Source organism: Cryptomeria japonica, chromosome 10, assembly GCF_030272615.1.
Source record: "Cryptomeria japonica chromosome 10, Sugi_1.0, whole genome shotgun sequence".
Taxonomy (NCBI): Eukaryota; Viridiplantae; Streptophyta; class Pinopsida; order Cupressales; family Cupressaceae; genus Cryptomeria; species Cryptomeria japonica.
The window spans coordinates 155,738,091-155,758,357 of NC_081414.1; the positions used below are offsets into that span (position 1 = coordinate 155,738,091).

A 20,267-nucleotide genomic window follows, 5' to 3' on the forward strand; every position below is an offset into this window, starting at 1 on the left:
AATATTTATTAAATTATAAAAATATGTCCCAAAATTAAAACTATACAAATGCAAACAAATATTTTTAAATATTCTAACATGATTGGCCAACATTAGAAAACAAATTACATCGAACCTATGCATTAGTAATCCTGCCTATCGGCAGGAACTAATAAGAAACTAAAATATCTATGCAGCTAAAAGCTATGATCAAACTAGAAAGAATTTATTATAATTTAGTTACAGATCATTTTTATTTAAGTACCCTTGGCATCAAGGGTGCTATAATAGAAGAAATTAATGAAATCATATACAAGAAACCATTCTACTGCTACCGTGTACAGTTAAACAGCATATGAAGGGAAATATTGATCTTGTGAGATAATTTATGCTAACATTTTGTATCCAAATATCCAGAGCCATTTCTAAAATCTTCCTTATTGCAAACATTAACAAATCTGACTTGTATGCCATATAGACACGACAAACCTTTATGTTAAGGTATGTTTTACATTACGAAACCATGTAATGGAAAGATGCAATGTATTTCAACAGAATGCATATCATAATTCATTATCATGTAGTCTAATGGTTACAAAAAAAGGTGGCATATTGCAGATAGCATCAGAGGATTGGAATTACTCTTTAAAAACTGTGATAGTGGTCACGCTCCCTTGAATTGTTTCTTCTTCAATGCCTTCCATTTTGCTTCCTTTATATGAGAGGCAAAGTTCAACCGTCCCTTCACATCTTGATTGAAAAATACCTTTCCAAATGGTCCCTATCACAAGCATTCATAGAAGACATTGCTCTGGTAATCTTAGACTCAGACAATGTGCTGCTTGTAGATTATCTTCAGTGCCCTTAACAAGCATGCTTCTCTTCTCTTGTATCTGACTCATTTTAAGCATTTTCTGAGCTTCTTACAGGATTCAGAAGGTTATCAGTAGGCTTCTGTCTACAATCTGTTGTTTGTCATCATCATTTTGCATTCTCCATTGCATTTTTTAGGTGACAATGCAAGCAAATTCCTCAAAGATCTTCACATAAATAATGATAAATTCAATAGCTGATCAAAAAATCAACACATGCAAGGGTTGATTTCATATGATTCAATTGCTATGCATCTGCCGCCCCCTCTAGATCTATTTCATCATCTTTGTTTTCATCCAACACAAAATTCGGTGGTTTAAGGTTTTCTGGACCACCCATATTCCCCACTTTCTCTTCAATGTCATATTCTCTGCCTACATCCCTGAACAACTTATCTTTGAGTTTTGATATCAATTCTTGACAAACTTGTGGATTTTCTCTCAAATATTCTTTGGCATTTTCCCTGCCATTAAAATATTGACCATTTACCCTATAAAGGGACCCTGTTTTCGTGACAAATCCATGATTACTTCCTAGATCCAAAATCTCGGCTGCAGATGAGATGCCCCTGCCAAATTCAAGTTCAAATTCTGCTGTTTTCAATGGAGGTGCCAGCTTGTTCTTAACAACTGCAACTGTAACCTGACTTCCAACTATCTGTCAATAAAAAAATATCTGCCAAACATTAGTGATAGATGCAAAGGTGATTTTGGAATTGGCAAGCACAATAAAAAATTTCACAAAAGAAATATTATATTGTTCAAGACCTTTGGAATAAAATAAGAACAAGAAGAATGTAGAAATGAGGGTGAAACTAGCCAATATTAAGTAGGTGATAACGGAAGAAACATGGCAAGATATGAGATTGAAAATTACAATGAAACAACGCAAATTAGCATTAGGGTTGTAGAAAAACATGCACAATAATTCAGGCTCAGAGTTCAGGAGACAAGAAACTTGAACAAATAACAACATAAAACATTTTTATTATCCAGCTGCAAAAAGAGTTTATTAGAAATCTGAAGCATTAGAAGTTAGAACCCAGGTTTAATGAAAACAATCTAAATAAAGGTACTAACTTTATGCAGCATCAATTGACATTAACATTTATGAATGCAAACATTAAAGCATGAATATGATACTAACCATATATCCAAATGAAATATAAATTGCTCAAGAAATTTGGGAGGAAATAAGAACAAGAAGAGAATAATCACTGAAGAAACATGCCAAGATGTTAGGAAGAAAATAATAACAAATATTCAAAAGATGGGATTAGGAATTTGGAGCAACATACATAACAGATTTTGTTCACCGACTTTGTTATGAAATAACTTGCACAAAAGAGGAAGATAATATGAAATATTCCGCAAATACTTGATAATACCTAAGAATAACAAACCACTTCGAGGGGGCAAACATCCAAATATCTCCAATGAGAACACAATTCACAATCAGATGATGACATAAGACTCACTACCCCCTATATATATGCTACTTATGCCTAGGATATCACCCAAGACGACTTAGATAACAACATATAGGCCCTAGGCCAAACTAAATAACTAAATAACAATACAATAATGATAATATGACTTAATTAAGAGTTAAGGTCGCCACAAGCCGATTACTCATTGTCCTCAATGCTAATCAAGCGTGGATGCTTCTAAATGATCACTTATCCTCCCATGTGGCATCTTCAAATGGTAAATTCTTCCACTAAATGAAATAATCGATGAGTGTTTTAGTCCTCAACTTCTTTGTGTGTGTCTAGAGAATGAACTCCAGTTCTAATATGATTCTTCCTTCTTCATCTAGCTCTGGTAGTGTTGTCTATGTAGGGATATTATGCCTTATCACTTTCTTCACACAAGAAACATGAAAAACTAGAAGTATCTTTGTTGTTGGAGGTAACTCATGTTAGATTGTTGTGAATGTTGTCATTGATGTCAAGCCTGGTGATCCGGTTAGGACCGGATGTGGCGTGTTGAGAAACAATGGAAGATAGGTATGTATGTGATATTAGGCAATGAAGTATGTATGTTTTACAGAGTATTTTCTAGAAGATCCTCTACTCCAGAATCTGTGGAATCTGTATCTTGAAGATGAAGATTGTTATGCTTAGAATTTGTGTCTATGGGTCTGTATCTATGGGTCCAGTAGACCCTTGTTTTGTTCTGGTAATTGAGGCGTGTGTTCCGATAATTGAAGCGTGTGAAGGAAGCGTATAGAAGATTTGCGAAGGCCGACTTGGTTACCCTGCTTTGATCAAAACATATTTTGGTAGAATGTTGACCCGAGCAATACTTTATTGCTACAAAACCCGGGGACACGTCCCCTACCTGAAAACCCCCGTCCCAGTCCCGAGGACTTGGGGACAGCCAGGGGACGTCCGCCCCCCCCCCATTCCCCAAATTGGCCGACATATTATCTTGGTGTATGTGCTTACCGATATATATATAGAAAGACACGAGTATGAAAGTATGACAGTGTGTGGAAGTGTGGATAAGCGAAGTGAGAAGATAGTGAAACAAAGTGTATGTGAGTAGTGTGTGGTGCGAATAGTGGAGTATGATGTATGTGTAAGAGCGAAGGTGTATGTGGAAAGTGTGAGTGCAGTTACAGTGTTGCAGTTGTTAGTTTTTTAGTGATCAGATTAGCAATAATTAACAGAAAATTAGAATGCAAAGTAAACAGATAACATGATGATACCCTGGGAAAACCTCCCTCTTGGAGGTGAAAAACCCAGCTACAATATCTCAGATCTTAATATTAACAAGGGTAGAAAATTGGTTACAACTTAGCCCAGCTAGGGCACAAATTTGAATATCAAATAAGCACACTTATCTGATGCCCTGATCAGATCTGAATATGACCGAATCCTTCAGAATATTATGTGCAGACCCTGAGTGAAGTTCGCTGGTAGATGACAGCAGATTCGGCAAGCATAAGATGTAATTTGCCTCAAGAAAGAAGTGTAATTCGCTTTAGCTAAAACCTAGGGGGAATTCGCTCACCCAGAATTCATTCACTTCACTTGTAGACAGGCATTTGTTGATCATGTAGACAAGTTCGCCACTTCAAGGAGATATTTGTTGACCATGTAGCAGAGAGATATATTGATTTATGTGTGTGTTCTATTTGCGACTTCAAGTCACTTCTTATTTATATGCCTCGAACTCCTTTGCCACCTAGGTCGGCCTTGGCGCCAAATTGCATTTACAATTTACATATTAAATAGGTCATGCCCCATAACACTTACGTAACACATAAGTTGTACGCCCAAATAGGGCCAAATAAATATAAAACCGAATTGCTAAGGCCAAAGGCCACTTAGCAATTAAGTGAACTAGGTTGGCCCAAGCAAGGGATCTGACCTAGCTATAAATCAACACTCCCTCTTAGCTAGGGAGGATACCTTTTGAGTGACCAAGTCACATAGTGACTACCACCATGGCTGCTCCCATGGATGAAACACATGATACGTTCACCATAGCTACTCCCAGAGGGTGAACAAACTCATCATGGAATTTCATCCATGATACCCACCATACCTACTCGCAGAGGGTGGAAAGAGCTCTAACCTCAGACTTCTCCCAGAGAAGAATACAACACCACCATGCCTACTTGCAGAGGGTGGAACAAGGGCTTTCACCTCAATCTTCTCCCGCAAGATTGCCTTAACCAAGGGCTTTCAGCTCAACCTTCTCCCAGAAGATTGCCTTAACCGAGGGCTTTCACCTCAACCTTCTCCCAGAAAGTTGCCTTAACCAAAAATGTGGCTTCCTCTGAAGCTGAAACAACAAGCTCCCTCTAAAACTGAACCTGATCATAGTATCACCAACTAAGCTATGTCTCTTAGTCTTCACCCTGTGATGCTTCCTCACAAGATGTCTCAAAACCTTCCTCTCTTGAATACAATCATCATCTTTATGCTCCTCGGTCTGTCCTGAAAGCATTTAAGAGAGATTACTAATAGTTCAAGACTATCATACATGATTCACTATCCAATGAATTGATAATAGCATGAAAAATTCAAAAAATACTTATCTCTTAAAAGTTAGTTTTCAGCATAACCATCCACTTACATCACACCGAATCATCCGATGATGGTTGCGTGGCCTTCGGCCCTCGCCATCACTCAAAAGCCATTCTCATCCATAAGCACTTCATAAATACCCTCGCCATAGGAGTGTGAATTTAGTTTGAAATCTGGACACTGCATGACATTAGCAATCAATAGTTGTGAATCGTTTCCCAGTCTGTATGAGTAGAGCGATAAGCCTGATAGAATTGCATTCATGCTAGTCTTCTTCAACACTTCTCTGTGCTACCTGCTCTGATTTCTCAGTCTGCAAAAAAAGGATACATGATCTACCTTCAAGCGATTAGGCTTTATGGAAGGAACCCGCTTTGATACCATGTTAGTTTTTTAGTGATCAGATTAGCAGTCATTAACAGAAAATAAGAATGCAAAGTAAAGTAAACACATAACACGATGATACCCTGGGAAAACCTCCCTCTTGGAGGTGAAAAACCCAGCTACAATATCTCAGATCTTAATATTAACAAGGGTAGAAAATTGGTTACAACTTAGCCCAGCTAGGGCACAAATCTGAATATCAAATAAGCACACTTATCTGATGTCCTAATCAGATCTGAATATGACCAAATCCTTCAGAATATTATGTGCAGACCCTGAGTGAAGTTCATTGGTAGGTGACAGCAGATTCAGCAAGCATAAGATTAATTTGCCTCAAGAAAGAAGTGTAATTCTCTTCAGCTAAAACCCAGGGGGAATTCGCTCACCCAGAATTCATTCACTTCACTTGTAGACAGGCTCGCCTACCTCAAGAAGATATTTGTTGATCATGTAGACAAGTTCGCCACTTCAAGGAGATATCCGTTGATCATGTAGCAGAGAGATATACTAATTGATGTGTGTGCTCTATTTGTGACTTCAAGTCACTTCTTATTTATAAGCCTCAAACTTCTTTGCCACCTAGGTCGGCCTTGGCGCCAAATTGCATTTACAATTTACATATTAAATAGGTCATGCCCCATAACACTTCCATGACACATAAGTTGTATGCCCAAATAGGGCCAAATAAATATAAAGCCGAATTGCTAAGGCCAAAGGCCACTTAGCAACTAAGTGAACTAGGTCGGCCCAAGCAAGGGATCCGACCTAGCTATAAATCAACAGTAGTAATCCCTTGTCGGATCTGTTGTAGGCAGTTGAATTGACAGCTTGAAGATATGGTTGCAATAATCCCTTACTGGATCTATTGAAGCCAGTTGTGGACACGTTGGCGAGATCCCTTACCGGATCAACAATGAGTTGTTGTTTTGTTATCTAAGCTTATCTTAGAACTGGCCTCATGCATTTGGAGAATCAATTTCCTTCAGTTCACTTATTTCTATTGCAGTGAACATTCCGACAATCAGCCACGTTTTGTATTCCGGTAGTGAACCATTTTGTATTCAGGAGTAAGCCACCCCTTTTTGTAAACACCAGATAACTAGTTATATTATCTTGAGAATTACCCCTCTCCATGGTTTTTCCCATTTGGGTTTTCCATGTATAAAAATCTTATGTTCATTGTGTGGTCATGTTGTTTATTTATTCCACATTACTGATTCATGTTGATGAGATTAATTGTTAAGGTTAATATCTGTGCAAAGTTTTTAATTGCTGCTAGAATATTGATTCACCCACCCTCTCAGTATTTTGGTCCATTCAACCATTCAACAACTCGAGCTTGTAGGCAACATTTTTTTTATGATTTGGTATGGACCATAACATTTTGGGGACAGCTTCTTGTTCTTTGTTTGCTGCTTTTGGGACAATTCCTTACAAGGCTGCAATCTTAAGAAAACCCAATCCCCAAATTCAAAAGTCCTTTCACTACTATGTTGGTCAGCCTACTACTTCATTCAATTTTGTGCCATGGCCAAATTCTCCTCGAGTCCCTCCACAAACTCAACTCTTGGTGTCACCCTCAATGATGATTTGATGGATGGAGGATGGTATCCATGTAGGGCCATGAATGGAGACATTTTTTATGAACAATGTAAGGAAGTGTTATGCCACCATTTTGCTAGTGGTAACCAATCTTCCCATTAAGAGTGATCATCTAGAGTGAAACGTAGATACTCTTCCAAACATGTATTGACAACATTTGTTTGCCCATCGGATTGATGGATGGCATGAAGAGCTACGAGCCAATTGTGTACTCAAACAAGAGAATAAATCTGTCCAAAAGACATTGAAAATTATTTTAGGTGTACCATGCAGATTTTGTATATTCTCCAAAAATGCTTGTGCCATTGTAATTGGTGTAAAAGGATGAGATAATGCAATAAAATGAGCATATTCAATGAGGCAACCCACCATTGCGATGATGGCATTCTTACCATTATATCTTCGAACCCCTATGATGAAATCCATGGAAACCTCTTCCTAATATTGGCTAGGAAAAACTACAGGCTGCAAAAGACCAGGTTTCTTAATTGTCTCACCTTTATTTCTTTGACAAACCAAACTTCTACCACAAACTTTTGAACATTCCCTTTTAGTCCTTTCCCAAAAGAAGTCTTGCTTGATTCAACGATACCTTCAAAAATCTTGAATGAATGCCAACTGAAGAATCATGATGCTCTGTAAGAACTTTTTGTTTGAGAGTGGAATTCTTAATAGTTTTAATCGCTCTTTATACCACAAAGCATCTCCCTTCCAACAAAAATTGTTCAAACTACTAGGATCACTCTGTAAATATTGAATGAGATTACTTGTAGCAACATCATTCTGCCAACCTGCTTTGGCTTCTACTACCCAATCTGCTTGTAATAGTGAAAAGGGACATTATAATGCATCTATCACAATATTTTCCTTCCCTTTTTAATATAAAATCTCAAAGTCATACCCCAACATAGTGACCCATTTTTGTTGCTCTTCAAAAGATAATCTTTGTTACAAAAAATATTTTAGGCTATTATGATCTATCTTAACTTTGAAGTGTCCACTCATTAGACATGGCCCACATTGCTTTACTGCATGAAGAATAGCTAGCATTTCCTTCTCATAAATGGGTTTGAGTAAAGTTTACCCTTTAATTGATGATTCTCAAAAGCAATGGGCTGACCCTCCTACATGAAAGCTGCTCCTATACCATCTTGAAGTTCACACTCAACAATAAGATTTGTGGCGAAGTCTAGAGTAGCATGAACTGAAGTAGTACACATAGACTCCTTCAATCTCTCTAATGTTGCATCATCTATAACTCATTCCACTAAAAAGAATCCTTTTGCAACAAAGTTGTGAGGAGTGTTGCTACATAGCCATAGTTCTCACAATTCACAAATCAAATCTATAGTATCTAGTCAATCCCAGAAAAACCCTCAATTTCTTAATGGTTTTGAAAACAAACCATTACTTGATAGCCTTAATTTATAATTAATCCTTCACAAAACTATGTCCCAAGTACTCCACCTGTTTTAGACTAAAAGCACACTTGGAAGGCTTAGCATAGAGTTGGTGATCTTTGGGAACTTGTAATGCTTGATCTACATGATGCAAATATTCCTCTCATGTCTTGCTATAAATCAACATATCATCAAAGAACACTAATACAAACTTCCTCAAAAATTTCTTAAAGATGGAATTCATCAAACTTTGAAATGTAGATGATGTATTAGTAAAACCAAATGGCATCACCAAAAACTCATAATGACCCTTATGAGTCCTAAATGTTGTCTTAGGAATATTGCCTTCCTTAATTCAAATTTGGTGATAATCTGATGATGATCTAAAGATTTAACTTTGTGAAAAAAATAGCTCCATTCAATTCATCTAGTAAATCAATGACTAGAAAAGGAAAATTATCTTTGATGGTGTACATGTTGAGCAATTTGTATTCTAGGCACATGCACCAAGTTTGATCCTTCTTACGCACCATCACCATGGCCAAGGAGTAAGCACTCTATGACTAATAATGGTTGCCTCTAGCATCTCTTAAACGAATTTTTTCAATCAATTTTTTTGTATGTATGTGGCCCTGTAAAGCATGATGTTGAGTGGTTGGCTCCCTTACACTAGTTGTATGACATGGCCATGATCCCTCTTGGAAGGCAATCCTTTAGGCATATCTCCAAAATCATTGAGTGGCAATCTATAATTGCTTGTAATCTGAATGGGTAGGAGCATTTGATTGATAGGCTTCTAACAAAAATAATTAGACCACAAATCCATCAACTCCTTTCTTAAGCAACTTTTGCATTTAATGAGAGCTAACCATGGAGACTTTGCATGCAACCCTCTTAGCTATGACATTTCCCAAAACAAAGAATAATATCCCATCTGCAATCAGGACCTAAAAATATGGAGTTGGCTATATAAAACAATTTAGATGAGCAGCCAACTTTTTGCTGATGAAATTATGAGAGCTTCCCAAGTCAATCAATACTATTACTCTTGCCTTCTTTAAAAAATCCACTACGTTGAGGGTTTGTGGAGTGCTGAAACCAAAGAGTGCATGACAAGAAATGATTGGTTGTGGATCTTGTGATTCCTCATTTGACTCCTTGTCAGCCTCTTATCATGGTTCCTCCTCTTCTTCCTCACTCAGATCTTCAATATAAAATAGTTTCTTCTCATTGCATTTATGTCCTCTATTGTATTTGCTATCACAATTGAAACATAACCCTTTTGCTCTCTTCTCCTCAATGTGTTGTGGTGTCAATCTAGTAGGCCGAGGGAGTGAAAGTGCTGAGAAGCCTTTCTCTCTTATCCCATTTACCCTTTACCTTCTAGGAATTAATAACTTCTTTTCCTTGTGTGTTAAGATTAAAGATTCAAATATAGAGTTGGGACTAAACATGCATACCTCATGTTGGATGTAACACTTGAGACTCCGCAAATATAAGGTATTCAAGTTCTCCATAATTGTATCCACCCGCAAGGATAGATTTAGGAATTGTTGAATGTAGTCTTTAACTGATCCTATTGCAATTTAGCTAGTTGGCTAAAGAAGTTGTCGGCTACACCGTTGCTATACTATGATTGTAACTCCTTTGTAAAAACTGAACATAAAACAATGCGGCCCTTTTTTTGTCATCGAGCACAAAGCCATCAAATACCAAATGAATTGCTTTGGTTATAGATATAGGGAAAACATGGTCACCTTTTGTCCACTTGGGATTTGATGCACAACAAAAAGTTCTCCAATTGATATATCCAAGGTAGTGGATCCTTACCATCAAACTTACGTGTATCCACCTTTGGCAACAAGTTCCTAGATCCCATATGAATATTTGCATTTGGATCTAGATTAGCTAGCCTGGACGATCCACCTTGGTTGCTTGAGACCTCTAAGTGTGATCTTGATTTGTTTTGTATATAAGCATTTGAAAACTCGGACTCCACGCAAACTTGGTAGCCCAAAATAGGACTCGAACTCGAGACTTGAGTGCATTTAGAGAACATAGAAGCCTATTTTGACTATCAATTTGTCATTAATCAAACATTGCACATGTCATGACCTTTAAACACTTAATATTTGAAATTTCATAATTCATACTCAATAACTAGTGGGGGTTTGGGAGTGGAGACCCTAATGGGTTTGAGGGGCAGCAATGATAAGCTGCACAAGGTGTTATATATGAGAAAAACCCAACGATAGAAGGGGTGCGAGGATGATTGACAATGGATAAGTTTGAACCAAAATATGAAGAAATGGGCACATGCAGACCTATTTTGGCCACCAAACAGCAGAATGAAATGAGAAAAAACCAAAAATGTCTTTTTTAGCCGTCTGGGCATTTCCAAGCAAGCACGATAGTCCTAGGTCGGGACTTGTGAACCCGACCCTAGGACTCATGCAAGTCCTTTGCAAAAACTCGAGCATTTTTTGGGGCGACTCGGCAAGATGCGGCTCGCAAGTCTGTAAAGTGTTGACTCGGCCAGCCAACAAACTCACAAGTCCACAAGTCTTGGCGAGTACTAGTCAAGTTTTCAAACTATGATTTATATTATATGACATGATCTACATGTTTCATATATCTCTTGTTAGCCAATGCATATCTCCTATCAAGCAATGCATATCTTCTATCAAGTGATGCACATCCTCCTTCACTAATGAAATTTTTTCCTTAACCTTGTTGATATCATCTTTAAGAATAATATGCTCAATTATTACATCATCCTTATATGGATATTTCCTAGGTGTGGCAACATTCCTTTTACCTCTTGAGGCAAGCTCTATCATAATGGAAAAAAGAAATTTACAATAAACACATAAATAAAGTCCAAAGACTTAACAATTTTAAATGTAACTTATTGGAAACCCTAATTCTACAATAAATCACTTAAGTATACTTGAATTCCTTTGAAATTTGGGTTGTAGATGCTTCAATGTGTACTTGAATCCTCTAAGAATCAAGAAAATTTTCACCAAAACCCAAAAGTTATGCTCTTCCCATATAAATTTGGTGGAAAGCCTAATTCAGTAATAGATACCTTAATACTACTCCAATTTCTCTAAAAATTGGACTAAAGATGATTCAATATGCTCTTGAAAAACTCTCCAAAAATTAGGAAAAAAAACAGCCCAAATCTAAAAGATGTGCTTCCCGAATTGACCTCCAAAATTGAAAAAATGCCTTGCCTCCACAAGTCCAAGATCATGCTCTAATACCACCTGTAATGAAATAATTTGCATAAAAGAGGACGATAATATGACATATTCTGCAAATACTTGATAATAGCTAAGAATAACAAGCCACTTTGAGGGGTCAAATCTCCAAATATCTCCAATGAGAACACAATTCACTATCTATTGATGAAATACGACTCACTACCTTCTATATATAATCCTACTTATACCTAAGATATCACCCAAGCTGACTTAAATAAGAACATATAGGCCCTAGACCAACCTAAATAACTAAATAACGATATAACAATGATAATGAATTAATTAAGAGTTAAAGTAGCCACAAACCCACTACTCATAACCTATGCATACGCTAAGATTAAGGGTGTAGCAAAATAAAGGGCACAAAGAACCTAGATAAAGAAGAACATAATCATTTTTGTTATTTAGCTGCCATAACTTTTGTTAGAAATTTGAAGCATTAGAACCTAGGTGTAATGAAAACAAACTAATAACCAAAAGTACCGACTTCAAGCAGCACCAATTGAGACTAACATTTAAGAAAGTAACATTGAGGAACAAAAACAATCTTAACAATATATAAGATACATGTAAGCTACGTTACACTTGATATGAACATGTGAAACAACTTTATGTTCTCTAAACGTTAATTTACACGGATGTTTCATCCAGTTATATGCCAACATGGTGTATTAAGGAAAATACACAAGCGTAGTTGTATATTGAATGTAGGAAAGAATGTAAATTTCTAAATTGCTGAGAATGGGAGAAATGAGAATGAATATAATAATATAGAGGATAAGGGGTGAATAGATAGGGATTGTCTCTACAAGACAAATTTTCTTAATCACACATTGGCACTCCTTACAAAAACAAATTAAGCACATTCTCTGAGAAAAAAGAGGAAGGTTTAATTTAATAACAGCTATAATTTTCATAAACAAAGAACCTAAATAGCCGCTTGCTATTTAATTATCAAGAAACAAATCTTTGCATATCAAAGAAAAATGTATATATGCTTAGTTGCCTGAATTTTGCTCATTTATTGTATTAAGCTGTGAGGTTGAAAAATGTGCTTATGAAATTAGAAAGCAGGAAAAATTCCAGGTGCATTTCTATGGTAAGAGAAAAAAAATTATGACTACCTTATCTCCTTTTCTTAGCAATCCAGTTCTTCGAATGTTTAGGCGGATTGATGCATAGAATTTCAGAGCATTGCCACCAGAAGTAGTTTCAGTTCCTCCAAATGGAGTAAATTTTATTCTTACCTGTAACAAGAGATCAAAAAATTGAAATAAATTTTATGCATTTAATCAGCAGCACATGGTTTGGAATTTCATGGCACATTATATAGTTTGCTAATGATCTATGAGATCCCAACCAACAAAAAATATTATCTCAGGAAAACACTCTGAATGTCTCTCTTACCTGATTAAGGAAAATTAGAACAGTTTGGGAAAGAGATAAAGGTGAAGCCAATTGACGCAAGGCTTGAGTCATCATTATTGACTGTGATGCCATGCGATCATCATCACCCATTTTACCATCTAGTTCCCTCTGAGTCACAAGTGCTGCTACCTGTGACCAAAATATTTAAATTTAGATATGTTCAATGCCAAAGCCCCAAATAACAAAGCAGTGTATACTTGATCAATTCTAATAAGAATAAATGCATTGTGTGCTCACAACAAAATTAAATAAGCCATCATACTAAGGCTTAACTGGCAGTACAAGTTTCCTAGACCATGCAAGATTTAAAAACAAAGCTAACACATGCCAGAATATTATTAACCGTTTCATCATTTTGTAATCCATGTTTATGCTGTCCATCAGCTTTCTTACAGTCTGCATCGAGGCTTAGCTAGAGTTCCATTTACATTTGTAAATACTGTACAAATATGGGAATCCAAATGGTAATAGAAAGAACAGAGATTTGTACAAGTGTACACATTAGACTGTTATTTTCTAGTCATTCGCATAATAGTTAGAGAAGATTTGAGTATCTCCACTAATTATTCTTGATAAAAAGTCTAATAACACAATATAATACTTAGATATTTAATTGAGTATTAAAATGAGGTTCATCTCCTTATAACAATTTGGGAGATGTGACTGAGAATAAATATGTGACACTTTTCCAAGTTTCTAAACACTAATAATAGCAACACTAACACATCACTAAGTCATTACGATGACTTTATCACAAAGGTAAGTCTATACTATAATAATCCCTCTTAAGGCTTACTATACTAAAACAAACATACTAACACAATGACTAAATACTAATAACCTCAAAACCAATAGAACCGTATATTCTTAAGAAGCTTTTCATTTAAAACAATCATTGGACCAAGTAGAACTCCATCAAGCTGCCTCATAAACCTCATAAAGGTGTGGCTCTTCAACTGAATTCCCAGGTTCCCGAATTACACCTCCTCAAACTCTCAAATTATGAATCCCCCGGATTATTGGACAACCATCCATATTGAGTTACATTCAATGCTTCATCAACTTCTCATGACCCTCATGAAGGTATAATTTTCAAGATCAACAAAATCCTGAACTAACTCTGTAAACATCTATGAAGAGCTTCATCTACACTAGATCTTTTCCTATCTTCAAAGTGTGTGCTTCTTGTAAAAAAAATTCATTAGCAACTTTTTCACCACTACCAACATCCAAAGGATCTTCAACAATGGCTATATTGACTTCATCTGGTTTTTCTTTTTCACCACTACCAACATCCAAAGGATCTTCAACAATGGCTATATTGGCTTCAACTGTGTAACCTATTTTCTTGCAAAACCTGAAGTTGACAATCATCTTATGTATCTCCTGCACTTGTTCTTTTAACTTCAGCTAAGAGAGCTGAAATCACGTCTTCAAGAATTTGAGAACAATGTTGAGTAGTTAAAAATGACTGCTAAATTTAGAATTCAAACTTTTCATAAAATGGCTTTGGCATCCTCATCATCCACCATAGCATTGACTTCTACTAGCTATTGAAGAAGAAAAAAATAACCAAAACAAGTTGAAATTTCATTTTAAAAAGTATGGTTGTTTAGTCCAAGCGCTAGATTGAAGAGTCTAAGCTCAAGAATCGGGAGTCTGAGCCTGAGACACAGAGAGTCTTGGAGCAAGATTCGGCTGACTACTCTCCAAGACTCAGCCCGACTTGACACAGGAGTCTAGTCAACTCGATTTGGCCAGCTCAAGGACTCGTGAGTTTGCAGAGTTTTGCAGAGCACTCAGAGATTCTTCAAACTATGCTTCAAACAACAGATTAAAAACTTGGAAAGTACTTGCCCAATACTCACACTTTGGATAGGGTCAACAAGTAACTCACCAAAACATTCACTGGAAAGTTTTTGGCAAGTACTTGCCAGAAAAGAACAGAAAAACTTGCCAGTAACTCACGAGTCTAAGAAAAACTCAGCAGGGACAAAAATATCAGTTTGTGATCATTTATGGATATATTTGTGCGATTTGGGGTGAGGATTGTTGGTATTAGAGACTCTTCCAAGTGCACTTGAAAAATGGTATGTGCCATGAAGGTACTTTGGTCTCAAAGGCTTAATTTTAGCTTGGCGCCATCAACCCCACTGTGGATTGGAGCCTCTAGGCCCCTGCTTTGGCTTTTAAAAAGCAAAAATAAAAATTGTTTTGGGCAAATGTATTCCACATATGAAACTTTAAAAATATTAATATGGATATATAATTTACAATCATATTTATACGACACTATGATGTGAATTAAACTTGTTTTTTAATCTATAAATGAAGGTCAAACTATATGTACGACCTCTGTATATTGAGTTCTATGCATGTTTGTTAACATTATTCTACAAATTTATACTTTTAATGTTAAGAAAATTTGTCGAGTTTTTGTAGAGTTCCAAGTCAGTCATATTTTAGGCCTGTAAAGTTTTTTTGCCATGTCCAAGTTTTTGAATTATGCTTAAGCCTTTAGTACTTCTATTAATCAAAGTTTACATTAAGAAATCTATAAATATCATCTCCAAAGTTTAGGACCCAAAAACCGCTGAACTTGTTGAGAATTGTTTGGAATCTAATTTATTGAGCTTCGAAGGTGCAATCTTTGACCAAACAAAATGAAACCTTAAAGCTTACCAATAGAAGGGAAACAAATGGTCAACCACGATGGTTCAATATTAACTTCACTTTTCCTTCACTGTATTGCATTGCCATAAGACAACTGTTGTAATGTCCCCTTCTCGCACCTAGTCAATTGTGCATTTTATTAGCCTATTTTCGGGTTCCATAGGCTATTCAAAGTTGGTTTCGACAGCAATTCTATGTTTGGCATATTCTATTTTTAGTAAGAGCTACTTTGGGCACTTGGCATCGGTTTCAATTCCAACTCGGCTTCTATATTAAGTGTTCATTTTTTTGATGTCCTAGCGAAGTTTTTAGAGGTGATGGAAAATTATATTTTTATATTTCTTACTTAAGTCTTTAAAAAGTGACTTTACACTAACTTAAGTGATTAGTATTTTAGTATGTCTCCAAATGGGACACTAAGACTTAGAAGACATAAGTTGTTTTTAAAAAGCCTTTTGGGGGCCTATTTTGAGGGACTATTATATTTGAATATATGAATTTTCCCCAATTTCTCCCTCCAAGTCTGCATATTGGGATTTGAGCTTTCATTCTGAATTTTGCACACATATTCATATGTTGTCAAAATGAACTTTGAGAATTCTTGGGATTGTCAAGGACGAAATCCCTCTGCAATTATCTGGTTTCGGTGGTGAGATCCACCCTAGCTGGTTATTGATTTCAGTCACAGAATATTTGGGATTTGCTGAGTTTTGGTGATGCTGTTTTTGATGGAAATGAAGATATATGAGGCTTTTTGATTGGATCTTCTGAGTTTGGTGTGTTTAGTGTTTTGTTTTTTTTGACGTGATGATTATATTTTGAGTATTTTGTTAAGTTTTAGAGAGATTTTCAGTTATGGCCGCACCATCCTATCTACGAAGGTAATTACATTTTTGCACGTAACTCGTTAAAGGTCTGTTTCCTGCTTATGGGTATTAATTTAATTGTTTCCTAGCAGCTGAGCAATACATTTTCATATGTCATTCGAATTGTTTGGTGAGAATTTGATTTTACAAGTGAGATCACCCCCTTTGAAGGTAGCACCCAACTTGTGATTAGCACGTGGGAGGTTTGCAGAGACATATCAGCCTTTGTGGACTGCAAAATCATCACCATTTGTGGCATCTAGGTTTCCCAAATAGGCCTAGAAGAGCTCAGACCAATTTGAGGTTAAGAAAAGTAATTGGTAACATTCTATGTAAATTGCCCTCAGCGTTTTGGGAGGCCAGGTTGCTGTAGCAGGGTGTTTAGTGGGTGTTTCAGAAGTTGGAATGAACAAATAATCATTGTAGAATGCTCTTTCATGTATGCAAGTTGAATAGTGTTGATATGTTGCTAGAGTTGACTCCAAAAATTCTCATTGACTCTTGTTTGGAGCAAGGATAGACCCCCAAAGCTTTCAGAATATTGCTGGCTGCTAATCACAGTAAAAACTGCATACGACAGGTCTGCTATAACTGAAATCAATTCACTACTTGTATCATGTAACGTGATTATGATGAGACAAAAGATATTTTGGTAATTCTATGCACTTTGCCCTATCAATATGCTATGTTTTATATGTTTTAAATGTCTTTACAATGAGGAAACATGAATGAAATGAAAATCTGAAAACCAAAAAAACACCAGCAAACTGTGCATTGTTCTTTTCTTGCCATCACTCAAATTTGCAAAAACACTTCACAAAAAAAATCAGGGGGATATATTACAACTGTAAAAGTTATGCACACATTCTTTGCATTAAAATATATCCACATTGCATCTCTCATTTCAGAGTTAATCCTAAAGCACCTTGAATGGGTGTTTTCAGTAAGACACAGTGGCATCCCACTATACAATTCCATCACTATAGTTATATCCAATCGAATACAACTTCTCTTTTGGGTGGTTGTACTGACTTTAGTAGGAACCTGCTATCATGCAAGCTAGTCAACAGAATTAAAAAAAGTCAGATGATTATGTCACAAAGTCAAACTACAGCTAATTATAGTAAAATGCATCAAAAACAGCCTTTTGCCCTAGACTTAAATTTTGATGCAAGTTTGTATTATCAAACAAGAAGTAAATTTACATGAATTATTTAGAAATTGTTCCATCAACCTAAAGTACAGTTTCTCTCATAGAAGATAAAAAAGTTCAGTAAACTTTCTATTTAGCTAGAGTTTAATTATTAAAAAAAATAACAATGTGGACAGGGAATTGTAATTACACTGTCTACCACAATAACATCCACACACCCACTGCGAATGAATTTATCGATTAGGTTGAGAGCTTGTTCGCCACAATTAGGCTGAGAAAACAGTAGATTCTTGGTCTTTACACCCACAGCTTCTGCAAGCGATTGATCTAAGGCGTGTTCAGCATCAATAAAGACAGATTGACCTGCATAACAACCAAAATACCAAGAAAGTACAAGTCAATACTACAACTGAACAAATTACTACCCGTTTCTACTATATCACTTGCCAGGCCTTCAACTCTTATTTAGTGCTCATTATGCTTATTCTAACTTCTTAATACAGCATCAAATTGATCAATTAAAATTAAAACAGGAGTGGTTGAGGCTGTGTATGAGCAACCTAGCACAAATCAGCAAAACTGTAGGAATAAAATCATTATTTTTCATCTTAAAAATCCTGAATGTTGGTATTTTTATTATATTTCAAATTGTATCTGTTTATAATTAAATAGCCTACTATTTTTATAATTTTACTTTGCTAAACATTTGAGTAGCCTCATTCTAATAAATAGGTACTATAAACGTAGAGATGAAATTTATACAATGTTAATACATCGCCCAAACAGGTCCAGATATAGGGACAGGTTCCTCGGGTTCTGCTCCAGGCACAGCTTGGATATATCCAAGTAGGAGAACCAAGATTTACTGGAAACCAGGGGACAAAACTGTCATACTAGTGAACCCAAACCCAAACTGGCAACTTAGAATTTATAGCATGCCATATGTTAAAAACAGAACAGATCACATTCAGACTCAACTGCAACCTTCAGTTTATTAGTAGGCTTGATCACTTTTTAGTTATGATTCCATGTCTTACTAAACGTGTAATTCTTACAAAGAACTGAGATACAAATGTATGCCTGAGAAATGTGATTCTCCTTTGAACCCTAATTTATGAATTTAACATAATTAATTACCCATTTGATCTCAGACAGATTTTACTCATTGTGATGCCTTCTGTTTAGTGATCCTACAATAGTGTACTCCATTGTATTCAGAACATCAACTATAACATCAACTATAGCAACTAAAAATAAATCTTTCATCTGCCCAACCCTGCATCAACATGGCCACCAAGAACCAACAGGCAAATGCCAAATGGATAACCCCTCCTCGTGGCAAGCTTAAATTAAATTTCAATGGGGCCTCAAGGGGTAATCCTGGGGCATCAGCTGTTGGCTTCATCATTCGGAACAACTCAGGAGACCTATTGTTCCTACACATTTTACTCGTTGTGATGCCTTCTGTTTACTGATCCTACAATAGTGAACTGCATTGTATGCAGATGATACTATTGAAGACGCATCGTCTCTGTAAGAAAGTAGTTTATTCTTCCATATTGATTACCTTCAAAATTCTGGTCAATCATTATTGAGACTTGGTACTTTTTTAAAAACTGAGCCAAAACAAAGCAAATTTAAAAACATCAACTATAGCAAACCAAAAATAAATCTTTCACCTGCCCAACCCTGCATCAACATGGCCACCAAGAACCAACAGGCAAATACTAAATGCATAACCCCTCCTCGTGGCAAGCTTAAATTAAATTTCAATGGGGCCTCAAGGGGTAATCCTGGGGCATCAGCTGTTGGCTTCATCATTCAGAACAACTCAGGAAACCTATTGTTCCTACAGATTTTACTCATTGTGATGCCTTCTGTTTACTGATCCTACAATAGTGAATTCCATTGTATGCAGAAGATGCTATTGACGACGCACAGGTTCTGTATGAAAGTAGTTTATTCTTCCATATTAAATACCTTCAAAATTCTGGTCAATCATTATTGAGACTTGTACCTTTTTAAAAACTGAGCCAAAACAAAGCAAATTTAAAAACATCAACTATAGCAACCAAAAATAAATCTTTCATCTGCCCAACCCTGCACCAACCTGGCCACGAAGAACCAACAGGCAAATGCCAAATGAATAACCCCTCCTCGTGGCAAGCTTAAATTATATTTCAATGGAGCCTCAAGGGGTAATCCCGGGGCATCAGCTGTTGGCTTCATCATTCGGAACAACTCAGGAGACCTATGTTGGGCCGGTTCAATCAAGTCACCAGATGGTACCAATAATGGTGCAGAGTATTTTGCACTATGGAAGGGCCTCATACTGTGTGTCAAAAGAAAATCTAAGTCTGATCAATATAGAGGGAGACTCATAATCATAACTCGAAGCATGAGCTATTGGAAGACAAACACTTGGAAGACAGAAAAATGGATTAATCAAATCTAGTGGTACTTGAAGCAGCTGGGAGTGTAAACACTGAGACACATCTTTTGAGAAGCAAAAAAGGCGGCAAAATTCCTACCAAATCTAGGCACCGATCAAAGTGAGGATCAAAACATTTCGAGCAATGTTCATGACTAGAATGAACTGCA

The 20,267-nt window shown here is 36.3% G+C and overlaps 1 protein-coding gene across 1 annotated transcript in view; it reads right to left on the reverse strand.

Annotated features, from left to right (window-relative positions):
• Positions 1 to 401: 401 nt before the first annotated feature.
• The window catches only part of LOC131057708 (uncharacterized), a 52,043-nt gene continuing 32,177 nt past the window's right edge, over positions 402 to 20,267 (reverse strand). Inside the window, exons 5-8 of the mRNA XM_057991860.2 lie at positions 17,857 to 18,029; positions 12,954 to 13,103; positions 12,671 to 12,793; positions 402 to 1,509 (exon numbers count right to left, since the gene is read on the reverse strand). Coding sequence (XP_057847843.2) covers positions 1,099 to 1,509; positions 12,671 to 12,793; positions 12,954 to 13,103; positions 17,857 to 18,029 — 857 coding nt within the window. The 3' untranslated portion in view covers positions 402 to 1,098. The remainder of the gene's footprint in view (positions 1,510 to 12,670; positions 12,794 to 12,953; positions 13,104 to 17,856; positions 18,030 to 20,267) is intronic.